Source organism: Eurytemora carolleeae, unplaced genomic scaffold (genome assembly GCF_000591075.1).
Source record: "Eurytemora carolleeae unplaced genomic scaffold, Eaff_2.0 scaffold182, whole genome shotgun sequence".
Lineage (NCBI taxonomy): Eukaryota > Metazoa > Arthropoda > Copepoda > Calanoida > Temoridae > Eurytemora > Eurytemora carolleeae.
This window is the reverse complement of record NW_019396187.1, coordinates 341,346-359,641: the sequence shown is the minus strand read 5'-3', so window position 1 is coordinate 359,641 and position 18,296 is coordinate 341,346. Positions and strand designations below refer to the sequence as shown.

Genomic DNA, 18,296 nt, shown 5'->3' with positions numbered 1-18,296 from the left:
ATATGAATTGTTTAAAATATTCAGAAAAAACGTTCGTCATTCTTTAAGACAAAGTTTTAATTTTTCGTCGTTTTAAATTGATCTTTTTGTAATATCAAACATATGTTTATATTATGTTTTCATATGATATATATGGTGAATGCATACTTTGCCTTTATCTATGTTTTCGTATTTGAAAAGAATAATTAAAGGAATATATTAGACTTATGTATATATCAGTCTAATCTAATGAGATATAGAAATCCATGGCGCTTTGTTTCTTTTTTCCGAATTTAATTTATTTTGGAAATTTTTAACATCAATTTTTTAGAAGAAAAATTCAAAACCCAACAAATATATAGACAACAAATTGATATGTCTATGATGGCAGTGTAAAATAAGCGTACTGAACCTTTAGAAATAAGAGAGACAATTTCAATGAAGAATTGAATTGAATAATTTTATATTTCAGATAACATGAAGAAATAGTTTTTAAGAACTAGTTTGCAGTGATTAAACTTCTTGTCATGATTTGACTTGTAGAACTTTTGATCAGGAGGTTAGCTTGTAATTGAACTTATATTTAAAATTGAGAACGGGGTTAACCAAAAAGAATAAGACTATATAATGACGAAATAAAACGATTTAAAGATTGAATTAAGTCGTTCGTAGAACTTATTAAAATATACTTAAAATGATATTTTAGAGAAAAAGAAAGTTCTAAGTGGCAGTGAATAACCAAGACTGTACTTAAAAGTTTGTATTGATTCCGGACAGTCGTCTCTCAGGTCTTATCTTTTGTGGGTAACCCTGTACAGGTTGATAAATGTACATTTTCAACTGTACACTTATCAATAAGTTTAGCATTCTCAAATACATTAATTGTTGCATAATGAATTCACAATTCATATTTTTGTCATTGATTTAATTACAATTTCAGTTTATTTAAATAATTTTTCTATTTTGTTTGAAATTTTCATTCTGTTGTTAGTTCTTAAAAATCAAGAAATATCTCAAGTAAAATTTAATTTAAGTTTTTTTCGAAATTTTTTTTTGCTGTTAATTTTCAATCAAATTTTTGTTTATTGTTAAAATGCTAAAAATTCTTAGAATTAAATTCTCAAATTATGTCTCAAATGTTTAAAAGTTTAGGTAGAGGTACAACTACGGTGAGGTTTGGAGAATGCACTTCTACTTGAAGTGTTGGGAGATCTTAAGGTTATTTTAATCATTTTGTTAAAATTTTTCTATTATTGGATTTAAAAATTGGTTCAAAATGTACGAATGTGCAAATGTTCTTAAAACAGCTACTTATCTTATTTCTTTCGGATTTCGAAGATCCAAAAGTGGGAAGATAATTTTTAAATATATCTCATTTTTAATTTGCTAAAGTATGCAAATAGAAACCAGAGCTCAATTACACTGTACGAATTAATGTCATAATTTACGATCTAACAAAATATTGTTTTGGCAAACTAAATATATTCTGAGTTACAATCTAAATATAATTTTTGTCACAATTAAATACTAAAACTCAATTAAACATATTCACCATATACTGAGGCCTGATCAGCAATTTAAAAGTCCCAACAAATGTATTTGAATTTAATTAAATATAATCTGATATTTCTATGTATTTTATGTATAGTAAACTACGGATTCAAGTTCTGTGTATTCTCTGTCTTCTCCTTCTCCTTCTCCCTCCACCTACTCTACATCAAGATGATGAACATACTCCTCCAGGTAGATATATAATATATATATATATATATAGATATATATATAGATAGATATGTATACAATTAGACATAGAGATTATAGATCTTGCTTAAAGTTTCTGCTTTGTTTGCAGTTTCTGTTTACTACAGTTTTTGTTTTATCAAAGTTTCTGTATTGCTTACAGCTTCTGATTACTACAGTTTCTGTGGTATTAAAGTTTCGGTTTAGCTGACAGTTTCTGTTTGTTTGCAGTTTCTGTTTTGTTTGAAGTTTCTGTTTTGCTTACAGTTTCTGTGTTGCTTACAGTTTCTGTTTTGTTTGCAGTTTCTGTTCACTACAGTTTCTGTTTAGTTTGCAATTTCTGTTTGCTACAGTTCAGTTTTGTTTGCAGTTTCTGTTCACTACAGTTTTTTGTTTTATCGAAGTTTCTGTTTTGCTTACAGTTTCTGTTTTATTAAAGTTTCTGTTTGTTTGCAGTTTCTGTTTTGTTTGAAGTTTCTGTTTTGCTTACAGTTTCTGTTTTGTTTCAAATTTTTGTTTTGGTTACAGTTTATGTTTTGTTTGCAGTTTCTGTTTGCTACAGTTCAGTTTTGTTTGCAGTTTCCGTTTACTACAGTTTCTGTTTTGTTTCAAATTTTCGTTTTGATTACAGTTTCTGTTTTGTTTGCAGTTTTGTTCACTACAGTTTCTATTTTGTTTGCAATTTTCTTCACTACAGTTTTTGTTTTGTTTCAAGCTTTTGTTTTGTTTACAGTTTTTATTTTGTTTGCAGTTTTTGTTTACTACAGTCTCTGTTCTGTTTCAAGCTTCTGTTTTTCCTACAGTTTCTGTTTCACTGTTAATTTATAAAAACCTGAATATCTAGGAATGTCTAAGTGTGTACTGGGTTGGTGTCTTCCAAGAGGTAAACCAAAATAGATTTTTAATCATTCTCATTTTCCTTCAATATCTAAAATCATTCATTTTTAAACTCAGAGTTTTCGTTCTTTTCAATTTGGTTTTGGTCAAGTTTTTTTTTCTGAATCTAATTTCAGAAATACAGAATCCAAAATTGGATATTTTTCTTGGCTCAGCAATACAACATTTATTTCATCCATACCATTCTAGTTTTCAAATTAGAAATATATATTATTGGTTCCATTTATTTCATCCATACTATTCTAGTTTTCAAATTATAAATATATATTATTGGTTGCATTTATTTCATCCATACCANGTGTTCAAATTAGAAATATAAATTAGGGGGTTGCATTTATGTCATATTCGTTTTCTTGTGTTCAAATTAGAAATATAAATTAGGGCTTGCATTTATGTCATATTCGTTTTCTTGTGTACAATTTTCTGGTGTTTTTGATTCCAACCTTTAGATTATTTTATTCTTTCAAAGTTCGCTTGGTGTTCAGAGTTACATTAAACTCTTATGAGAGTATTTGTCTGATGTTTAGGATACCAGAGTTACATTAATCTCTTCTAAAAGTATTTATCTGGTGTTAAGGATACTAGAGTTACATTAAACTCTTCTGAACGTATTTGTCTGGTGTTTAGGATTCCAGAGTTACATTAAACTCTTCTAAAAATATTTGTCTGATGTTTAGATACCAGAGTTACATTAAACTCTTCTGAAAGTATTTTTCTGGTGTTTCGGATATCAGAGTTTAAATTAGACAATTCTATTAGTATTTGTCTGGTGTTTAGGGTACCAGAGCTTAACTTAAACTCCTCTAGTATTTATCTGGTGTTTAGGATACCAGAGTTACATTAAGCTCTTCTAAAAGAATTTTTCTGGTGTTTAGATACCAGAGTTACATTAAACTCTTCTAAAAGTATTTGTCTGATGTTTAGGATACCAGAAGCTTGAGCAGCCTAACCCTGAGAAGGCTGTGATGATTAATGTGAACCTAGAGATCCTAGATATACTTGGAGTCAACGATAAGGTTAAAGATAAATACAGATATAGAGGGGTTAAATCAACAACAATTATAATAAAAGATAATTTTCAATGACAGGCTTGGGAAGTTGCCGGACATGGAAAATTGCCTGTTCGGGAAAGTACCTAACATCAATATATCTAGAGTCCAGACCTAACTATATATTCTAAAAACTCAAATGTATTAAAAATTGGCGCTTTTAAAAATTTAATTATTTGAAATATGTTATAGATTTTCAATATCTTTGCTGGTAAAAAAGCCCCCCCCCCTAAGCTATAAGGGGGGGGGGTGAAAAATCGACCCGTGCAACCCATATTCCTCTATTTTTATTGAAATCTCTTTTATTGTTTTGAAAGTTGAAGGGAAATATTTAATCGTTTAAAACAATGTTTATCGGATTATCCTTTTCTTATTTCATGAACAGGAAAAAAAAAAAACAATTTACTCGAAGATGTAGAGGATCTATTTTCTCCTTAAATCTGAACTAAGAATCCTTGAAGGAAAGGGAGAAAATACGGGAAAAGATATATGCTGGTGTAAATCCAGTAGTTCTCCAACCTGCATCGGATCAACATGTTCTCCTGCATGATAGTTTATTACCTACAAATATATTACTAATAAACTATATCATAGACTTGTTCTTATTCTCTAAATTGGTGACCCCGAAGAAGAACAATGGCTGTGGTTTCAGTGGACAATATTCAATCAATAGCTCTTAAACTACCACATTTCTGGGCCGATGGAGCTAAACTTTGGTTCGCACAAGCCGAATCCCAGTTTGCAATAAAGAATATTAACAATGAACAAACCAAATATCATCATGTGATTACAGCCTTGCCTAATGAAATTGAAGTTCAACTAATAGATTTTTTGAAAATGTACCGGAAGAAGAACAAGTCTTCACTGAAGAATATTCCTCCAAAGACGATTTTTCTTGCAATGCAGCTACTCATGGAGCCAACAATCTACTCAGCTGCTCCTGGAGCTCATAAGCTAAACCTTAGCTACTCGTGGAGCTAATAAGCTAAACTTTAGCTACTCCAGGAGCTAACAAGTTATTTTTGGCTACTCCAGGAGCTAACAAGCTACTTAGCTACTCCTGAAACTTATAAGCTAAAACTCAGCACTTCAAAATTTTTAACCTACTCGAAGATATTCTGGACTCCAGTTCTCTTCAGGTTTAATATATCCTGCCTAGCCATCACTACAAATGATCTCTTCAAATGGCCACTGGCCAGCCTAACTTAAGGTTGATCATGACGTGAGGAGGAGGAAGATCAACAACTCATAAGCAACCCAAATCAACCTTGTCCAAGGGACATCTCTATATCCTTTGTCAAATCCACATCAGTCTCAACCTCAAATGGATCTCGAGACTTGGGGGGAACCCCTGTAGAGGATCTATTTTCTCCTTAAATCTGAACTAAGAATCCTTGAAGGAAAGGGAGAAAATACGGGAAAAGATATATGCTGGTGTAAATCCAGTAGTTCTCCAACCTGCATCGGATCAACATGTTCTCCTGCATGATAGTTTATTACCTACAAATATATTACTAATAAACTATATCATAGACTTGTTCTTATTCTCTAAAAAGATGAACTTTCTGGCGGGTTAAATTACTAAGTGCGTAAATTGTTATCTGTGCTATTCTAAAAATGTGTCAACTTTATTAAGAAATATAAATAAGCTAATTAATCTTTAAAATTCTATACAATGTATATTTTTAGGTGTTTTCTATAACTATCTATGTACTGTTTGAGTACCATTGTTTGTTTTCAGGAGTTTTCTATAACTTTATGATGTACTTGTCATGTACCATTGTTTAATTTTATGAGTTTTCTGTATATTTATTAATGTACTGTTTATATAGCATTGTTTGTTTTCAGGAGTTTTCTATAACTTTATCCATGTACTTCTCCGTCCAATGGGAAGAGAGCAGAATACAGACCAATAATACAGGGATATAAATACTTCACTTTATTTATCCTTCAAGTTTTTAAATCAATAATACAGGGATATAAATACTTCACTTTATATGTATCCTTCAAGTTTTTAAATCAATAGTACAGGGATATAAATACTTCACTTTATCTATCCTTCAAGTTTTGAAATTCAACTCAATAGTTTCAATAGTTTCAATACTTTCAATACTTAAAATACTTTCAATACTTTTCAATACTTTCAATACTTTCAATACTTTCAATGTTTTCAATACTTTCAATGTTTTCAATACTTTCAATGTTTTCAAACTTTTTTGTCAAATTTTGAAGATTTTATGTTGCTTAGTTGAAGCAGATTCTTGGTCTCCTGTATCTTTAGAGTTTTTACAGGTGATCTAACTATATTACACTCATTCAAATTCTCTTTCCTTGTCCCAGCAAGATATCATTTTCTATTCCAATTTGTCCAAGGACATTTAAAAAAAAACATTTATCAGCTGATGCTTTTTCGTAAAGTAAAGAAAAACAAAAGATGATAAAGATAACAAACAAGTTAAAAGATAAAGGTGATATGCAAAGAGAATAGAATATATATTAGAGGGGAATTTAGAGAATTTCTTGGTATGAATTTGTTCAGTCCCTTTCAGCCTGAAAGGAAGTTCAAAGTGTACAAATCATGTAAATGTTCACAAATTATATGCAGTAGTGTACATTAATACAGTATGTTCCCTAGACTATCCATTTGAATTTCGAATTTTTTAAAGCTGTTGAATAAACTTTATAATGAATTAGGTGAATAAAAACATCATTTGATTCATAGCTATAACGAAAAATCATCGTTTGTAAAGTGAAAGGCATAGAGTCTATGTGAAATGATCATTGGTCAATAATGAAACCAGCCTATTTCATAATTTGGTTTTCTTTTAACAATAATTTTAGATTTACTATAAAATGATATTCCAGGGCCTAAAAGGTTATATGGCACAAATATGTGAAGTACGCCTGCAGTATGGAAACAGTACAACAAAATGGTTGTTTTACACTTTTTTCTAGTAAATTCCCCTCTAATGTATATTTATTCTCTTTGTTGATATGTGATATGTTCAAATGGTAGAGGGATTGTAAAGGGATTGGTTACGTCTTTTACATTCAGCAATGTTTAAGAAAACAAATGTTTCGGAGCGAATCAGTCAAAATATATTGCGAAAATTAATAAAAAACAAATATTTCAAAAACATTGATAAGTATGAATAACATGTTTGTCCATTGCTCTGTACAAATTACATATTATAGAGCATAATTCTTCTTCTTTTTCTGGGATAACTTTAATGACATTTTGTAAACCACTTTTATCTTGTAATCATGATGTAAAAACGGTTTTTATTATTCATGAATTTTTAATAATTATCGTTATAAAAAGTTAATTTTGCTTAGGATCTCTGGGTTCCCAATATCTTCATCTACGACTTAAAAAGCTTTAAATCAATGGATGTTTTGAAAAGGCTAGCAGGTATAGAGTGTATTATAAACATAGTTCATATTTTACTCCTTTACTCTTTTGCTTGGTTAAAAATCCACAGTGAAATTTCTGAAAAGAAATAATAAATCTGGTTTTTAGGACAGTTCAGATCAAATCTTGTTTATTTATAAACCTCTTAAACCTCGGTATCTCCTCTGTTCTTCTTGTTTATAATTAATAGGTTTCTTTATTCTAGACAGTTAATCTTTACGTTTAGATCATTTATTCCCTAAAAAGGAGTGTTTGTGAAAATAGAAGGATACGCAGGATGCTGAAAACCCATTTAACATCGAAATATCGAAGGGAATATCGAAAAACCCTAAGTTCCACGTTAAAGAACAAATTTTAATTCAATAAGATAATCTCTCATTTATATTTTCAATCTTTTGATAAGTTTTTAATTAAAAGTTTGAATTACTTGTGTCAAATTTAAACATTGGTTAATTACCTGGAAAGAAGAAATATTTAAGAATAATATTTTCAAAATATATTCCTTTTCGGAATCCTTGCACACACATTAACATAATTTGTTTGCATTTTTTTCACAACTTTCAAGAATTGCCAAATTGCGTGTCTAAAATTTGCAAAAATGTTGCGTCAAAATGTTGAATCAAAATGTTGAATCAAAATGTTGAATCAAAATCTTGAATCAAAATGTTAAATCAAATGTTGACTCAAAATGTTGAATCAAAATGTTGAATCAAAATGTTGAATCAAAATGTTGAATCAAAATGTTGAATCAAAATGTTGAATCAAAATGTTGAATCAAAATGTTAAATCAAATTGTTGAATCAAAATGTTGAATCAAAATGTTGAATCAAAATGTTGAATCAAAATGTTGTGACGTATGTATTATTCGTTATAATTATCATTTATATCTATTAAAAATGCTGAAAAAAATTTAGAAATTATAACAGGAGAAAATCTGAGATTCTCAGGCTCCTGTGGGAAATAGTCGTTTTCAGATTGGTTGCGTATTTGTTGAATATTATCTGTTTGATACTACAACTCGAACATCAGATAGATGTCTTATATCTATCGTTCAACGCCTGAAATTACATTTTTCTTCCTATACCCCCTTTCATTTTTCCTTTACAGCCCCTTTAAGAAGAAAATAAAAATGTGTACATTGGATATTCAGAGTAAGGGATCGGGATTATGGATTAAGGATATCCCATTCAAAAGTGTTCAGCTCAGGATTAAGTTTTTAGCCATACAGCTTTTTGTCAAAAAAATTATATGAAATTAAATTTAAAAAACGATAATTTCTTTAGATAGAAAGGCACGGCAAGATCTTCTCGCCTCGAGAGCTAAGAAATTATGAATAATTAGATTAATTTAATCTAACTACCCGGATATTAAAGACAACAGTAGAATATCACGTGTAGGTGTTAAATCACCGTCGATTTAACATTTTTCCAGGTTTTTTACAAGAATTCAAATTTAAATTATTCATGTTTTTCTAACTTTGTGCGAAGTTTAAAGAAATTCAACGGATAATATTTTCACATTATAGATATTTTGCATCACATCGTTTAAAAGTTGATAAGTAAACTTCCTGTTTGTCCTCTCCCACTTTCTTCTCCCCCTCTCCTCATTTGTATAATACTGACCATATACTGTCAGCATGAGTAAACACAGAGATATTTTCAGAATATTAGTTGTACACAGTATACAGTGCAAACCATAAACTACATATTTATCAGATCTAAAAATCACAAACCTAGAGCAAAATTTAACCATATCAGTACCCGTTCTATACATAGTACACACTTAGGACTATATACCTACCAGTACCTGGTCTATACACAGTACACACTTAGGACTATATACCTACCAGTACCTGGTCTATACACAGTACACACTTAGGAGTATATACTTACCAGTACCCGTTCTGGTTCTATACACAGTACACACTTAGGAGTAAATACTTACCAGTACCTGGTATATACACAGTACAAACTTAGGAGTATATACTTACCAGTACCTGGTCTATACACAGTACACACTTAGGAGTATATACTTACCAGTACCTGGTCTATACACAGTAAACACTTAGGAGTATATACTTACAAGTACCCGTTCTATACAAAGTACACACTTAGGAGTATATACTTACCAGTACCCGTTCTATACACAGTACACACTTAGGAGTATATACTTACCAGTAACTAATTTACACAGTACATACTTAGGAGTATATACTTTCAAGTACCTGGTCTATACACAGTACACTCTTAGGAGTATATACTTACCAGTAACTGGTCTATACACCGTACACACTTAGGAGTATATACTTACCAGTACCTGGTCTATACACAGTACACACTTAGGAGTATATACTTACCAGTACCTGGTCTATACACAGTACACACTTAGGAGTATATACTTACCAGTAACTGGTCTATACACCGTACACACTTAGGAGTATATACTTACCAGTACCTGGTCTATACACAGTACACACTTAGGAGTATATACTTACCAGTACCTGGTCTATACACAGTACACACTTAGGGGTAAATACTTACCAGTAACTAATTTACACTGTACACTCTACATATACTTGTTAGTTCCATGTTCCCATGGCTCATCTTCCTTTGAACCACATACCCTCTTCATATATACATCACAGCACTCCTGGAAGCTGTTTGTTTTTAAAATTGTATGTTTGTTTGTTTATTCTAACACCAAGCTAAACCTGTTTTCCAAGTTTATTCCTATTTATTCTTCTATCCTAGGAACTAGGGTAGATAAACACAATATTTAGATTTGAGGATTGCCACGTCAAACTATAGTAAATTGCAAGTAAGAAAGTTTTCAATCAGATCGCCTATAATTGAACAGCTATTAAGAAGACTGTTTTGAACTTCTAATATGAAACCAAATAACTTTACTTTTCTCATACTTTAGCGGAGCTACGAGGTCACAACATTATAGTGGTGATGTCGCATACATTTCAACTTCTCCTTTGTCTAGTTTGCAGTGTTGGGTAAACATTTGAAGCTTGTAGCTTGCTTTTAATGTCATAGACAAAAATTCCCCTTTTCTGATTTGAGGAATATTTAAACTTATTCTTCCCAACCTTTCTAACAAGGGCAAAATGATTTTTGAACGAATACTGAAAATGGATACTGATACTCGTTTCATATTTAAATAGATATATATAGATATATGGATATTTCAGTTTTTAACTTCACATTTTTTATTAAAAAAGAATTATACTAAACATAATGTTTCACGTCTATCATGACGATCCTCAGTAGTTACAATTCTTTGAACAATTTTGAACAACAATAGATATATGGATAGATAGATAGACAGATAGATGAATAGATAGACAGAAAGATAGATAGATAAATAGACAGATAGATAGATGGATAAATAGACAGATAGATTATTGTTGCTAAACAATAAACTTCAATAAAAAGTTTTGTGACACACAACTTACTTCTTTCTCATTTCAGAATTATTATCAAAGAAAACAATTAATTATTTCGTCACTATTGAAGAAATGCTTTATTCATTACTCTAATTAATCAGGAATAATTGATTAATAATTTAAAAAAAGACAAAAAAAATCTTCTCATTTTTGGTTGAATTTTATATTTAAGTATTTTTATATTACTTTCATGAGTTGAGAAATATCGAAATAACTGCTGTCAGAAGATTATCAACGTATTACATTACGTTTGATTATGAAGGCATTCCCCCAACAGAGGGAAATTTAGTTACGTTACTTCCCTTGTGACAGTTAAGTAAAATATCTATCCGATCTGCAAAGTTTTGGTGAAAAAGTCGGGCATTTTCATCTCAAAAGACGATAAAACGGTGTAAACCTGTATACCTACTTTTTCGGGAAATTAAAATTCTTATTTAACCAAGGGTCCCCTCGATCAATTTTGCCAACTGCGCTCTGGATGTTTTGGGATCTCTTGGTAAAGTAAAATTTCCCTAACTTCCCTGTAAAGTAGTTGTAAATAATTATTATTTAATGTAATATACAAAGATTTAACTGTAACTATTAAATGGGTAGGATGTTATGTACAATAATTTTCTAACTTTATTATATACATGGGTATGGATTATAGACGGGATCAGGATGTTATGTACAATAATTTTCTAACTATATTATGTACAGGGGAATGGATTATAGAAGGAAAGGATGTTATGTACAATAATTTTCTAACTATATTATGTACAGGGGTATGGATTATTGACGGGAAGGATGTTATGTACAATCAGTTCTGTTCTGTCACCTTCCTTTGTCCAATGAGGTGAGTGTGACGATCAGTGTAATTTCATTTTTAATGGAAACAGAAGAAAGAGAATTCATTTTCCAGATTAAATTATATTTTGACAACATTTTTAGTTTTTGGGAACATTTTTTTTGCATTATTTTATGTTTTCTATCTTTGATTTATTTTTATATCAATATTCTGAGTTTGCCTTTATTATAATAAATAGAACAAAAGAATGATAAACACCATATCTGAAGAAAGTATATGTGCATGGTGTCAACAAAAATTCCCGTTTCATATTTGTATCTATACATCATTATTCGTTCTGTTAATTATGTAAAAATTTAAGCAAATGAAACAATTGTATTTCAGTGGAAACCCTAATTTAAAGTGAACAGTAAAAGTGAGGTTTAAAATTGCATCATTCGTCAGATTGTATTCATGAATTTTTAATTATACACATCTGTTAACATTTTTCTAAAGTAAACAGTAAAAGTAAGGGTTAAAATTGCATCATTCGTCAGATTGTATTCATGAATTTTTAATTATACACATCTGTTAACATTTCCCTAAAACAGAAATTTCAATTAAAACCATTACCCAAAATAAAGGAATTTTATCAAAAATTATAATCTAAATGTCATCTTTTTAAGCACGATGTATTTCTAAAGAATATATTTATTGAATAATGGAAGAAAAACAAGATTTGTTTGTTACAATTTACAAGAGCTAGAATCCGAAAATATGTCACGCGGAGACAATATTTTTCATAAACATTGTTCGTTATTCATCTTTTTCAGATCATTGATACCCTGATATTGTACTTTATTTCTTTGAAAACTTTACTTTCGAAATTCGTCTATTTTGCACATAATGAACAAAATTGGATTTTAAACATTTGGGATTCTTTCCTAGTCAAATCATGAGTTTCGAATTCAAAGATTTTAAATTTTATTTTTGTTTAGATTTGAAAGATATCCATTAGATGAACATATTTGTAAGTTTCGTGTAGGATCTACTAATATGGATATAAATTTAATGAGGTTCGAGGTGAGTGTACAAAAATAAATCAAAATGTAAATTTTTTTGTTTATTTTGATAAAAAAAACGGCTTTAACAATTGTAATTTATTCTTATAGAAACGACTGCTTTCGTTGTTTTGATTCGTTATCCAGCTCGTCTTTAGGGGGAAACTGAAAGGGACTGTAAGCGTAATATCAAGTGACCCGATTCACAACGGTACCCTTAAAAGCTTTGCCTGATAAAGAAATTCCATGTTATTGTTATAATATTGCGTTTTCTGCGTGCGGTGCATTGTACTACAGAAAAATATGTATGAGTTATTAGAAGTAAACACTTTTAAAGCTAGAAAACCGACATTTTCTTCCACATTATTGATCAGAAAAAGGCTTCAAAGGTACTGTTGTGAATCAGGCATTACCCTTAAACATCTCTAGTACTGTACAGTAATACAATGTTAAGAAAAGGAACACTATAGGAAGCTCTAGTACAGTACAATGAGAAGAAAAGGAACACTATAATAGGTTATATATGTTTAGGAAGCTCTAGTACAGTACAATGAGAAGAAAAGGAACACTATACTAGATTATCTAATCGAAGTTCTACCCTTGGAGCAATCAGACAGGATATTAGACTATAGTGGCATGAATTACAGTGTTACAGGTATTCTGATTGATTAAACTAAATCAAGAATAAATCTTCATACTTATTAGTAATAACATTATGGTATATAAAATTTTTCTTACGAATTTTTGCAATGATAAATAGAATCTCCTTTTGCTAAGTTGGTTACAGGATTAAGACAACCGTTTTGAGCTTCGTCGCTGAACTACCTATTTTTTTAAATTTGAACCACAGATTCAAAGTTAAATATTAAAGATTTGAACCAGTGATTAAAATTTGAACCAGCGGAGGCATTTCAAATTTATTAAATTCATAAGTAATAATAATAAATAAGCCTCTCATAAATTTCTGAATGAATATTTTTCATGATTTGCTAACTTTATTCTATACTTTTCTTTACAATTTTCTTTCTAGATCTTTTACTTTTATCTTATGTAATTATTGTGGGCTAATGTTGGTGGTAGATATAACTTATTGTCTTTTAGCAGTGTACGTCTCTATTTCCTCTCTAGTTCGTCTCTAGTTCGTCTCTAGTTCGCCTCTAGTTTGTCTCTAGTTCGTCTCTAGTTCGCCTCTAGTTTGTCTCTAGTTCGTCTCTAGTTCGCCTCTAGTTTGTCTCTAGTTCGTCCCTAGTTCGCCTCTGGTTTGTCTCTAGTTCGTCTCTAGTTCGCCTTTAGTTCGTCTGTTGGTTGGTTATCATCTCTGTCCATGTTGGTTGGCCTTTAGTTCGTCTGTTGGTTGGTCATCATCTCTGTCCATGTTGGTTGACAATGGCCAGAGATTATTTTGGTGTTGTATGTGTGCATGAGTTAATTTTCTACGTCTATGTGTGTTGCTTGTCTATGTTGTCTGATTGTAAATTTTGTTTGTGTTGTCATACTGTGTTGCTTGTCTATTTTGTCTAGTTGTAAAGTTTGTCTTGGGAGTTGTCTGAGTATTTTTATTGTCTGTGTTGTCTGATTGTAAAACTTGTCTGTGTGTGTTGCTTGTATGTGTTGTCTAATCATAAAGTTTGTCTGTGTTGTCTGATTGTAAAGTCTTTCTGTGTTGTCTGTGTGTTGCTTGTATGTTTTGTCTGATTGTAAAGTTTGTCTATGTGTGTTGCTTGTCTGTGTTGTCTAGTTGTAAAGTTTCTCTGTGTTGTCTGTGTGTGTTGCTTGTCTGTGTTGTCTGATTGTAAAGTTTGTCTGTATTGTCTGATAGTAAAGTTTGTCTGTGTTGAATAATTGTAAAGTTTGTCTTTGTTGTCTTTGTGAGTTGCTTGTCTATTTTGTCTGATTTTAAAGTTTGTCTGTGTTGTATAATTGTAAAGTTGTCTGTGTTTTCTTTGTGTGAGGTTTGTCTATGTTGTCTGATTGTAAATTTTGTCTGTGTTGTATAATTGTAAAGTTGTCTGTGTTTTCTTTGTGTGAGGTTTGTCTATGTTGTCTGATTATAAAGTTTGTCTGTGTCTGTATGTGAAGTTGTTGTAAGGATTGATATTGAGTAATCCTATTCCTATCTCCTGTTCTGATTAGAGTAGGGGTGTAGAGAGCTATCTCGGGGAGGGGAAGGGGGTCCAAACCTAGGGGTTTAAAGAGCTAGCTCGGGGAAGGGAAGGAGGTGGTGAAGTGATATGGAAGGAGGGGAGGGGGGGGGGGCAGGCAAAACCAGGAGTGAAATAGTAGAGGGATTTTAAGGTAATAATCTTAGTGCAGTAGAATTGTCCTGCGATAAAGGAGGTGTAGAACAGTAGAATTGTCTAGAGATAAAGGAGGTGTAGAACAGTAGAATTGTCTAGAGGTAAAGGAGGTGTAGAACAGTTAAATAGTCTAGAGGTAAAGGAGGTGTAGAACAGTAGAATTGTCTAGAGGTAAAGGAGGTGTAGAACAGTTAAATAGTCTAGAGGTAAAGGAGGTGTAGAACAGTAAAATAGTCTAGAGGTAAAGGAGGTGTAGAACAGTAAAATAGTCTAGAGGTAAAGGAGGTGTAGAACAGTAAAATAGTCTAGAGATAAATGAGGTGTAGAACAGTAAAATAGTCTAGAGATAAAGGAGGTGGAGAACAGTAGAATTGTCTTGAAAGAAATGAGGTGTAGAATAGTAAAATTTATGAGAGGTAAAGGAGGTGTAGAACAGTAAAATTGATAAGAGGTAAAGGAGGTGTAGAACATGAATTCTCTTGAGGTAAGAAGGTGTAAAACAGTAAATAGTGTAGAGATAAAGGAGATGTATAACAGTAAAATAGTCTAGAGATAAAGGAGGTGTAGAACAGTAAAATAGTGTAGAGATAAAGGAGGTGTAGAACAGTAAAATAGTCTAGAGGTAAAGGAGGTGTAGAACAGTAAAATAGTCTAGAGGTAAAGGAGGTGTAGAACATTAGGGTCAGTCTTTATCAAGTCAGCCACCCCATGGAAGTCAATGTCATATGGCATATTATGAGGAAACATTAAATCCAAAATTTCAGACTCTTGTGACCTCTGGTTACTGACTTATAGCCTCCTAAAGTGTTGGCCCCGAGGCAATTGACCTCGATTTTTATTATGAGGGTGTCCTCCAATTTTCGCAATTATTTTTTTAAAAGATTCCCGACAATGTATTTAATGATCATGTAAAGTTTCATTTTTGGATTTTACTTGCTGTTGGAGTTAGAGCATTTTAATCTTAATATTGGGATATTTTTTGAAAATTGGCTTTACCAAAGCATGCGAGGTCAGGCTGAAAACTGGCTTGAGGCCGGAACTTTAGTAGGGTATAACTCAGTAACCAGAGGTCACAGGAGCTAGAAACTTTGGATTTAATTTTTTTCTCATAATATGTCACCTGTGTGCAAAATTTAAAGAAAATCCATGACATTGATTTCCCTGATCATCAAAAACTATTTGAGTTCATAAAGAATGACCCTTAAGAATTGTCTTGAGGTAAAGAAGGTGCAGGACAATAAACTTGTCTTGAGGTAAAGAAGGTGTAGGACAATACACTTGTCTTGGGATAAAGGAGGTGCAGAACAGTAGAATTGTCTAGAGATAAAGGAGGTGTAGAACAGTAGAATTGTCTTGAGATAAATAAGATGTAGAACAGTAGAACTGTCTTGAGATAAAGGAGGTGTAGAACAGTAGAACTGTCTTGAGATAAAGGAGGTGTATCTAGAACATTAGAATTGTCTAGAGATAAAGGAGTTGTAGAGCAGTATAATTGTCTTGAGATAAAGAAGGTGTAATTAGAACAGTAGAATTGTCTAGAGATAAAGGAGGTGTAGAACAATAGAACTGTCTTGAGACAAAGAAGGTCTAAACAATAGAACTGTATTGAGATGAAGGAGGTGTAGAGCTTAAGAGATGGGGAGAGGGTAGAAGATTTGTTTGTCAAATGTAAAAAGGGCTTGAACCCATTGGGGACATTTTTATTGGTCCAAGGGTATTGAATATGGTTGTAGAGGTGTTAAAGCTTGAGGTAATATATATATCTATATCAGGGTCCAGGGGATACAGCTTCGGTCATAGAAATAATGTTGGTAGAAGGGGGAGGGTGTGGGGGGGAGTTGGACCCAAGTTGGGTACTTATTAGGGAGAAGTAGGGGGGGGGGAGGTCTGGTTGAGGTTGGTTTATCAGGAGTAAGTGATGGTGATTAAGTGATTGAAGGAGATAACAGGGTTACCAAAGAGGGGCTAAGAGAGGGGTATAGTTGTAAATTAGATGTTGGGAGGGGTGATATCTAGGAGATAATGGTCGGGTGAGGGTGTATAGGAGTTATTGGTAGGGAGAGGGTTTCATGGAGATATTGGGGTGAGAGGGTACCTAAGAAACATTGGGAGGAAGAGGGTATATAGGAGATATTGGAGTGAGAGGGTATTGGAGATATTGGGAGGGTGAGGGTATATGGAAGATATTAGGAGGAAGAGAGAATCCATGAGATATTGGAGGGATATATTGGAAATATCATGAAAAAATGATCCTAGATCCAAGATCCTAGATCCAAGATCCTAGATCCAAGATCCTAGATCCAAGATCCTAGATCCTAGATCCTAGATCCTAGATCCAAGATCCTAGATCCTAGATCCTAGATCCTAGATCCTAGATCCTAGATCCTAGATCCTAGATCCTAAATCCTAGATCCTAGATCCAATATCCTAGATCCTAGATCCAAGATCCTAGATCCAATTTCCTAGATCCTAGATCCTAGATCCAAGATCCTAGATCCTAGATCTTAGATCTTAGATCCTAGATCCTAGATCCTAGATCCAAGATCTAGATCCAAGATCTAGATCCAAGATCCTAGATACAAGATCCTAGATCCTAGATCTGCAAGAATAAAAAGAAAAACTTAAAAATGTTATTTTATAAATAAAGGTTTGAAGACTGCAAGGTAGGAAAGCAAGTGTAGAGTATCATAGAACATGAGAACTTGGCATCCCTTGTAAACCCCTGGCAGATTTAAAGCTTATGTTCAACACAAAAACATCCATAAACGGGAAATATATTGAATCTAGGAGCTGTATTAGAGGATTAGAAGGAGAACAATGTCATGTCATGTTCTTAATAAAACTTTTTAAAGAACGTTGTTTACAGAAATAAAAATAATATTTCCAGGATTTGAGATGCGACTATCCCGGCACGTTCTGAAGTATTTGTATATCTACTATCTTCCATCTGGACTATTCGTAGTAGTCTCATGGGTCGGGTTTCTCATCCCACCAGAGGTATTTATAGTCATTTATCATCAAACTGAGATATTGTTAGTCATTCATCACCAAACAGATGTTTTTGTAGTCATTCATCATCCAGAAAGGTATCTGCGTCTTTCTCTGTATCTGTATCTGTATTTGAATCTTTCTCTATCTCGTTCTTTTTCTCTGTATCTGTAACTAACGATAACTGTAACTGATACTGGCACTGCAACTGTAACTGTAACTGCAACTATATCTGTAATTGTAACTGTAACTGTAACTGTAACTGTAACTGTTACTGCAACTGTATCTGTATCTGTATCTGTATCTGTATCTGTATCTGTATCTGTATCTGTATCTGTATCTGTATCTGTATCTGTATCTGTATCTGTATCTGTGGCTGTATTTGAATCTGTATCTGTATCTGTATCTCTATCTAGGTTGTCCCTGGAAGGATGGCTATGCTGATTACTCTATTCCTCGTGCTAATCAATATTTTTAATATTGTAACGTCGAACTCTCCGAATGTTGAGGGGATGACCGCTATAGCAGCCTGGATGCTTGTCTGTATATTCTTCGTCTTTGGTGCCTTAGGCAGGGAGCATTTAGTAGATAACTATGTTATTTACCTCAGGGTTTTTTTTTGGGGGGGGGGGATAGTAAAATTGGAAATTTCTTCT

The 18,296-nt window shown here is 32.2% G+C and overlaps 1 protein-coding gene across 2 annotated transcripts in view; it reads left to right on the top strand.

Annotated features, from left to right (window-relative positions):
* Window positions 1-451: 451 nt before the first annotated feature.
* The window catches only part of LOC111697620 (glutamate-gated chloride channel subunit beta), a 28,016-nt gene continuing 10,171 nt past the window's right edge, over window positions 452-18,296 (top strand). The window contains exons 1-13 of one of the 2 annotated variants that reach the window (XM_023467687.1): window positions 452-538; window positions 1,132-1,197; window positions 1,628-1,722; window positions 2,564-2,602; window positions 3,541-3,632; window positions 5,514-5,586; window positions 5,914-5,957; window positions 7,002-7,077; window positions 11,291-11,363; window positions 12,293-12,377; window positions 12,887-13,010; window positions 17,540-17,649; window positions 18,057-18,210. In XM_023467687.1, coding sequence (XP_023323455.1) covers window positions 1,163-1,197; window positions 1,628-1,722; window positions 2,564-2,602; window positions 3,541-3,632; window positions 5,514-5,586; window positions 5,914-5,957; window positions 7,002-7,077; window positions 11,291-11,363; window positions 12,293-12,377; window positions 12,887-13,010; window positions 17,540-17,649; window positions 18,057-18,210 — 1,000 coding nt within the window. In that variant the 5' untranslated portion in view covers window positions 452-538; window positions 1,132-1,162. Of the gene's footprint in view, window positions 539-1,126; window positions 1,198-1,627; window positions 1,723-2,563; window positions 2,603-3,540; window positions 3,633-5,513; window positions 5,587-5,913; window positions 5,958-7,001; window positions 7,078-11,290; window positions 11,364-12,292; window positions 12,378-12,886; window positions 13,011-17,539; window positions 17,650-18,056; window positions 18,211-18,296 lie in introns of both variants that reach the window. The other variant, XM_023467688.1, reaches the window with a different exon arrangement.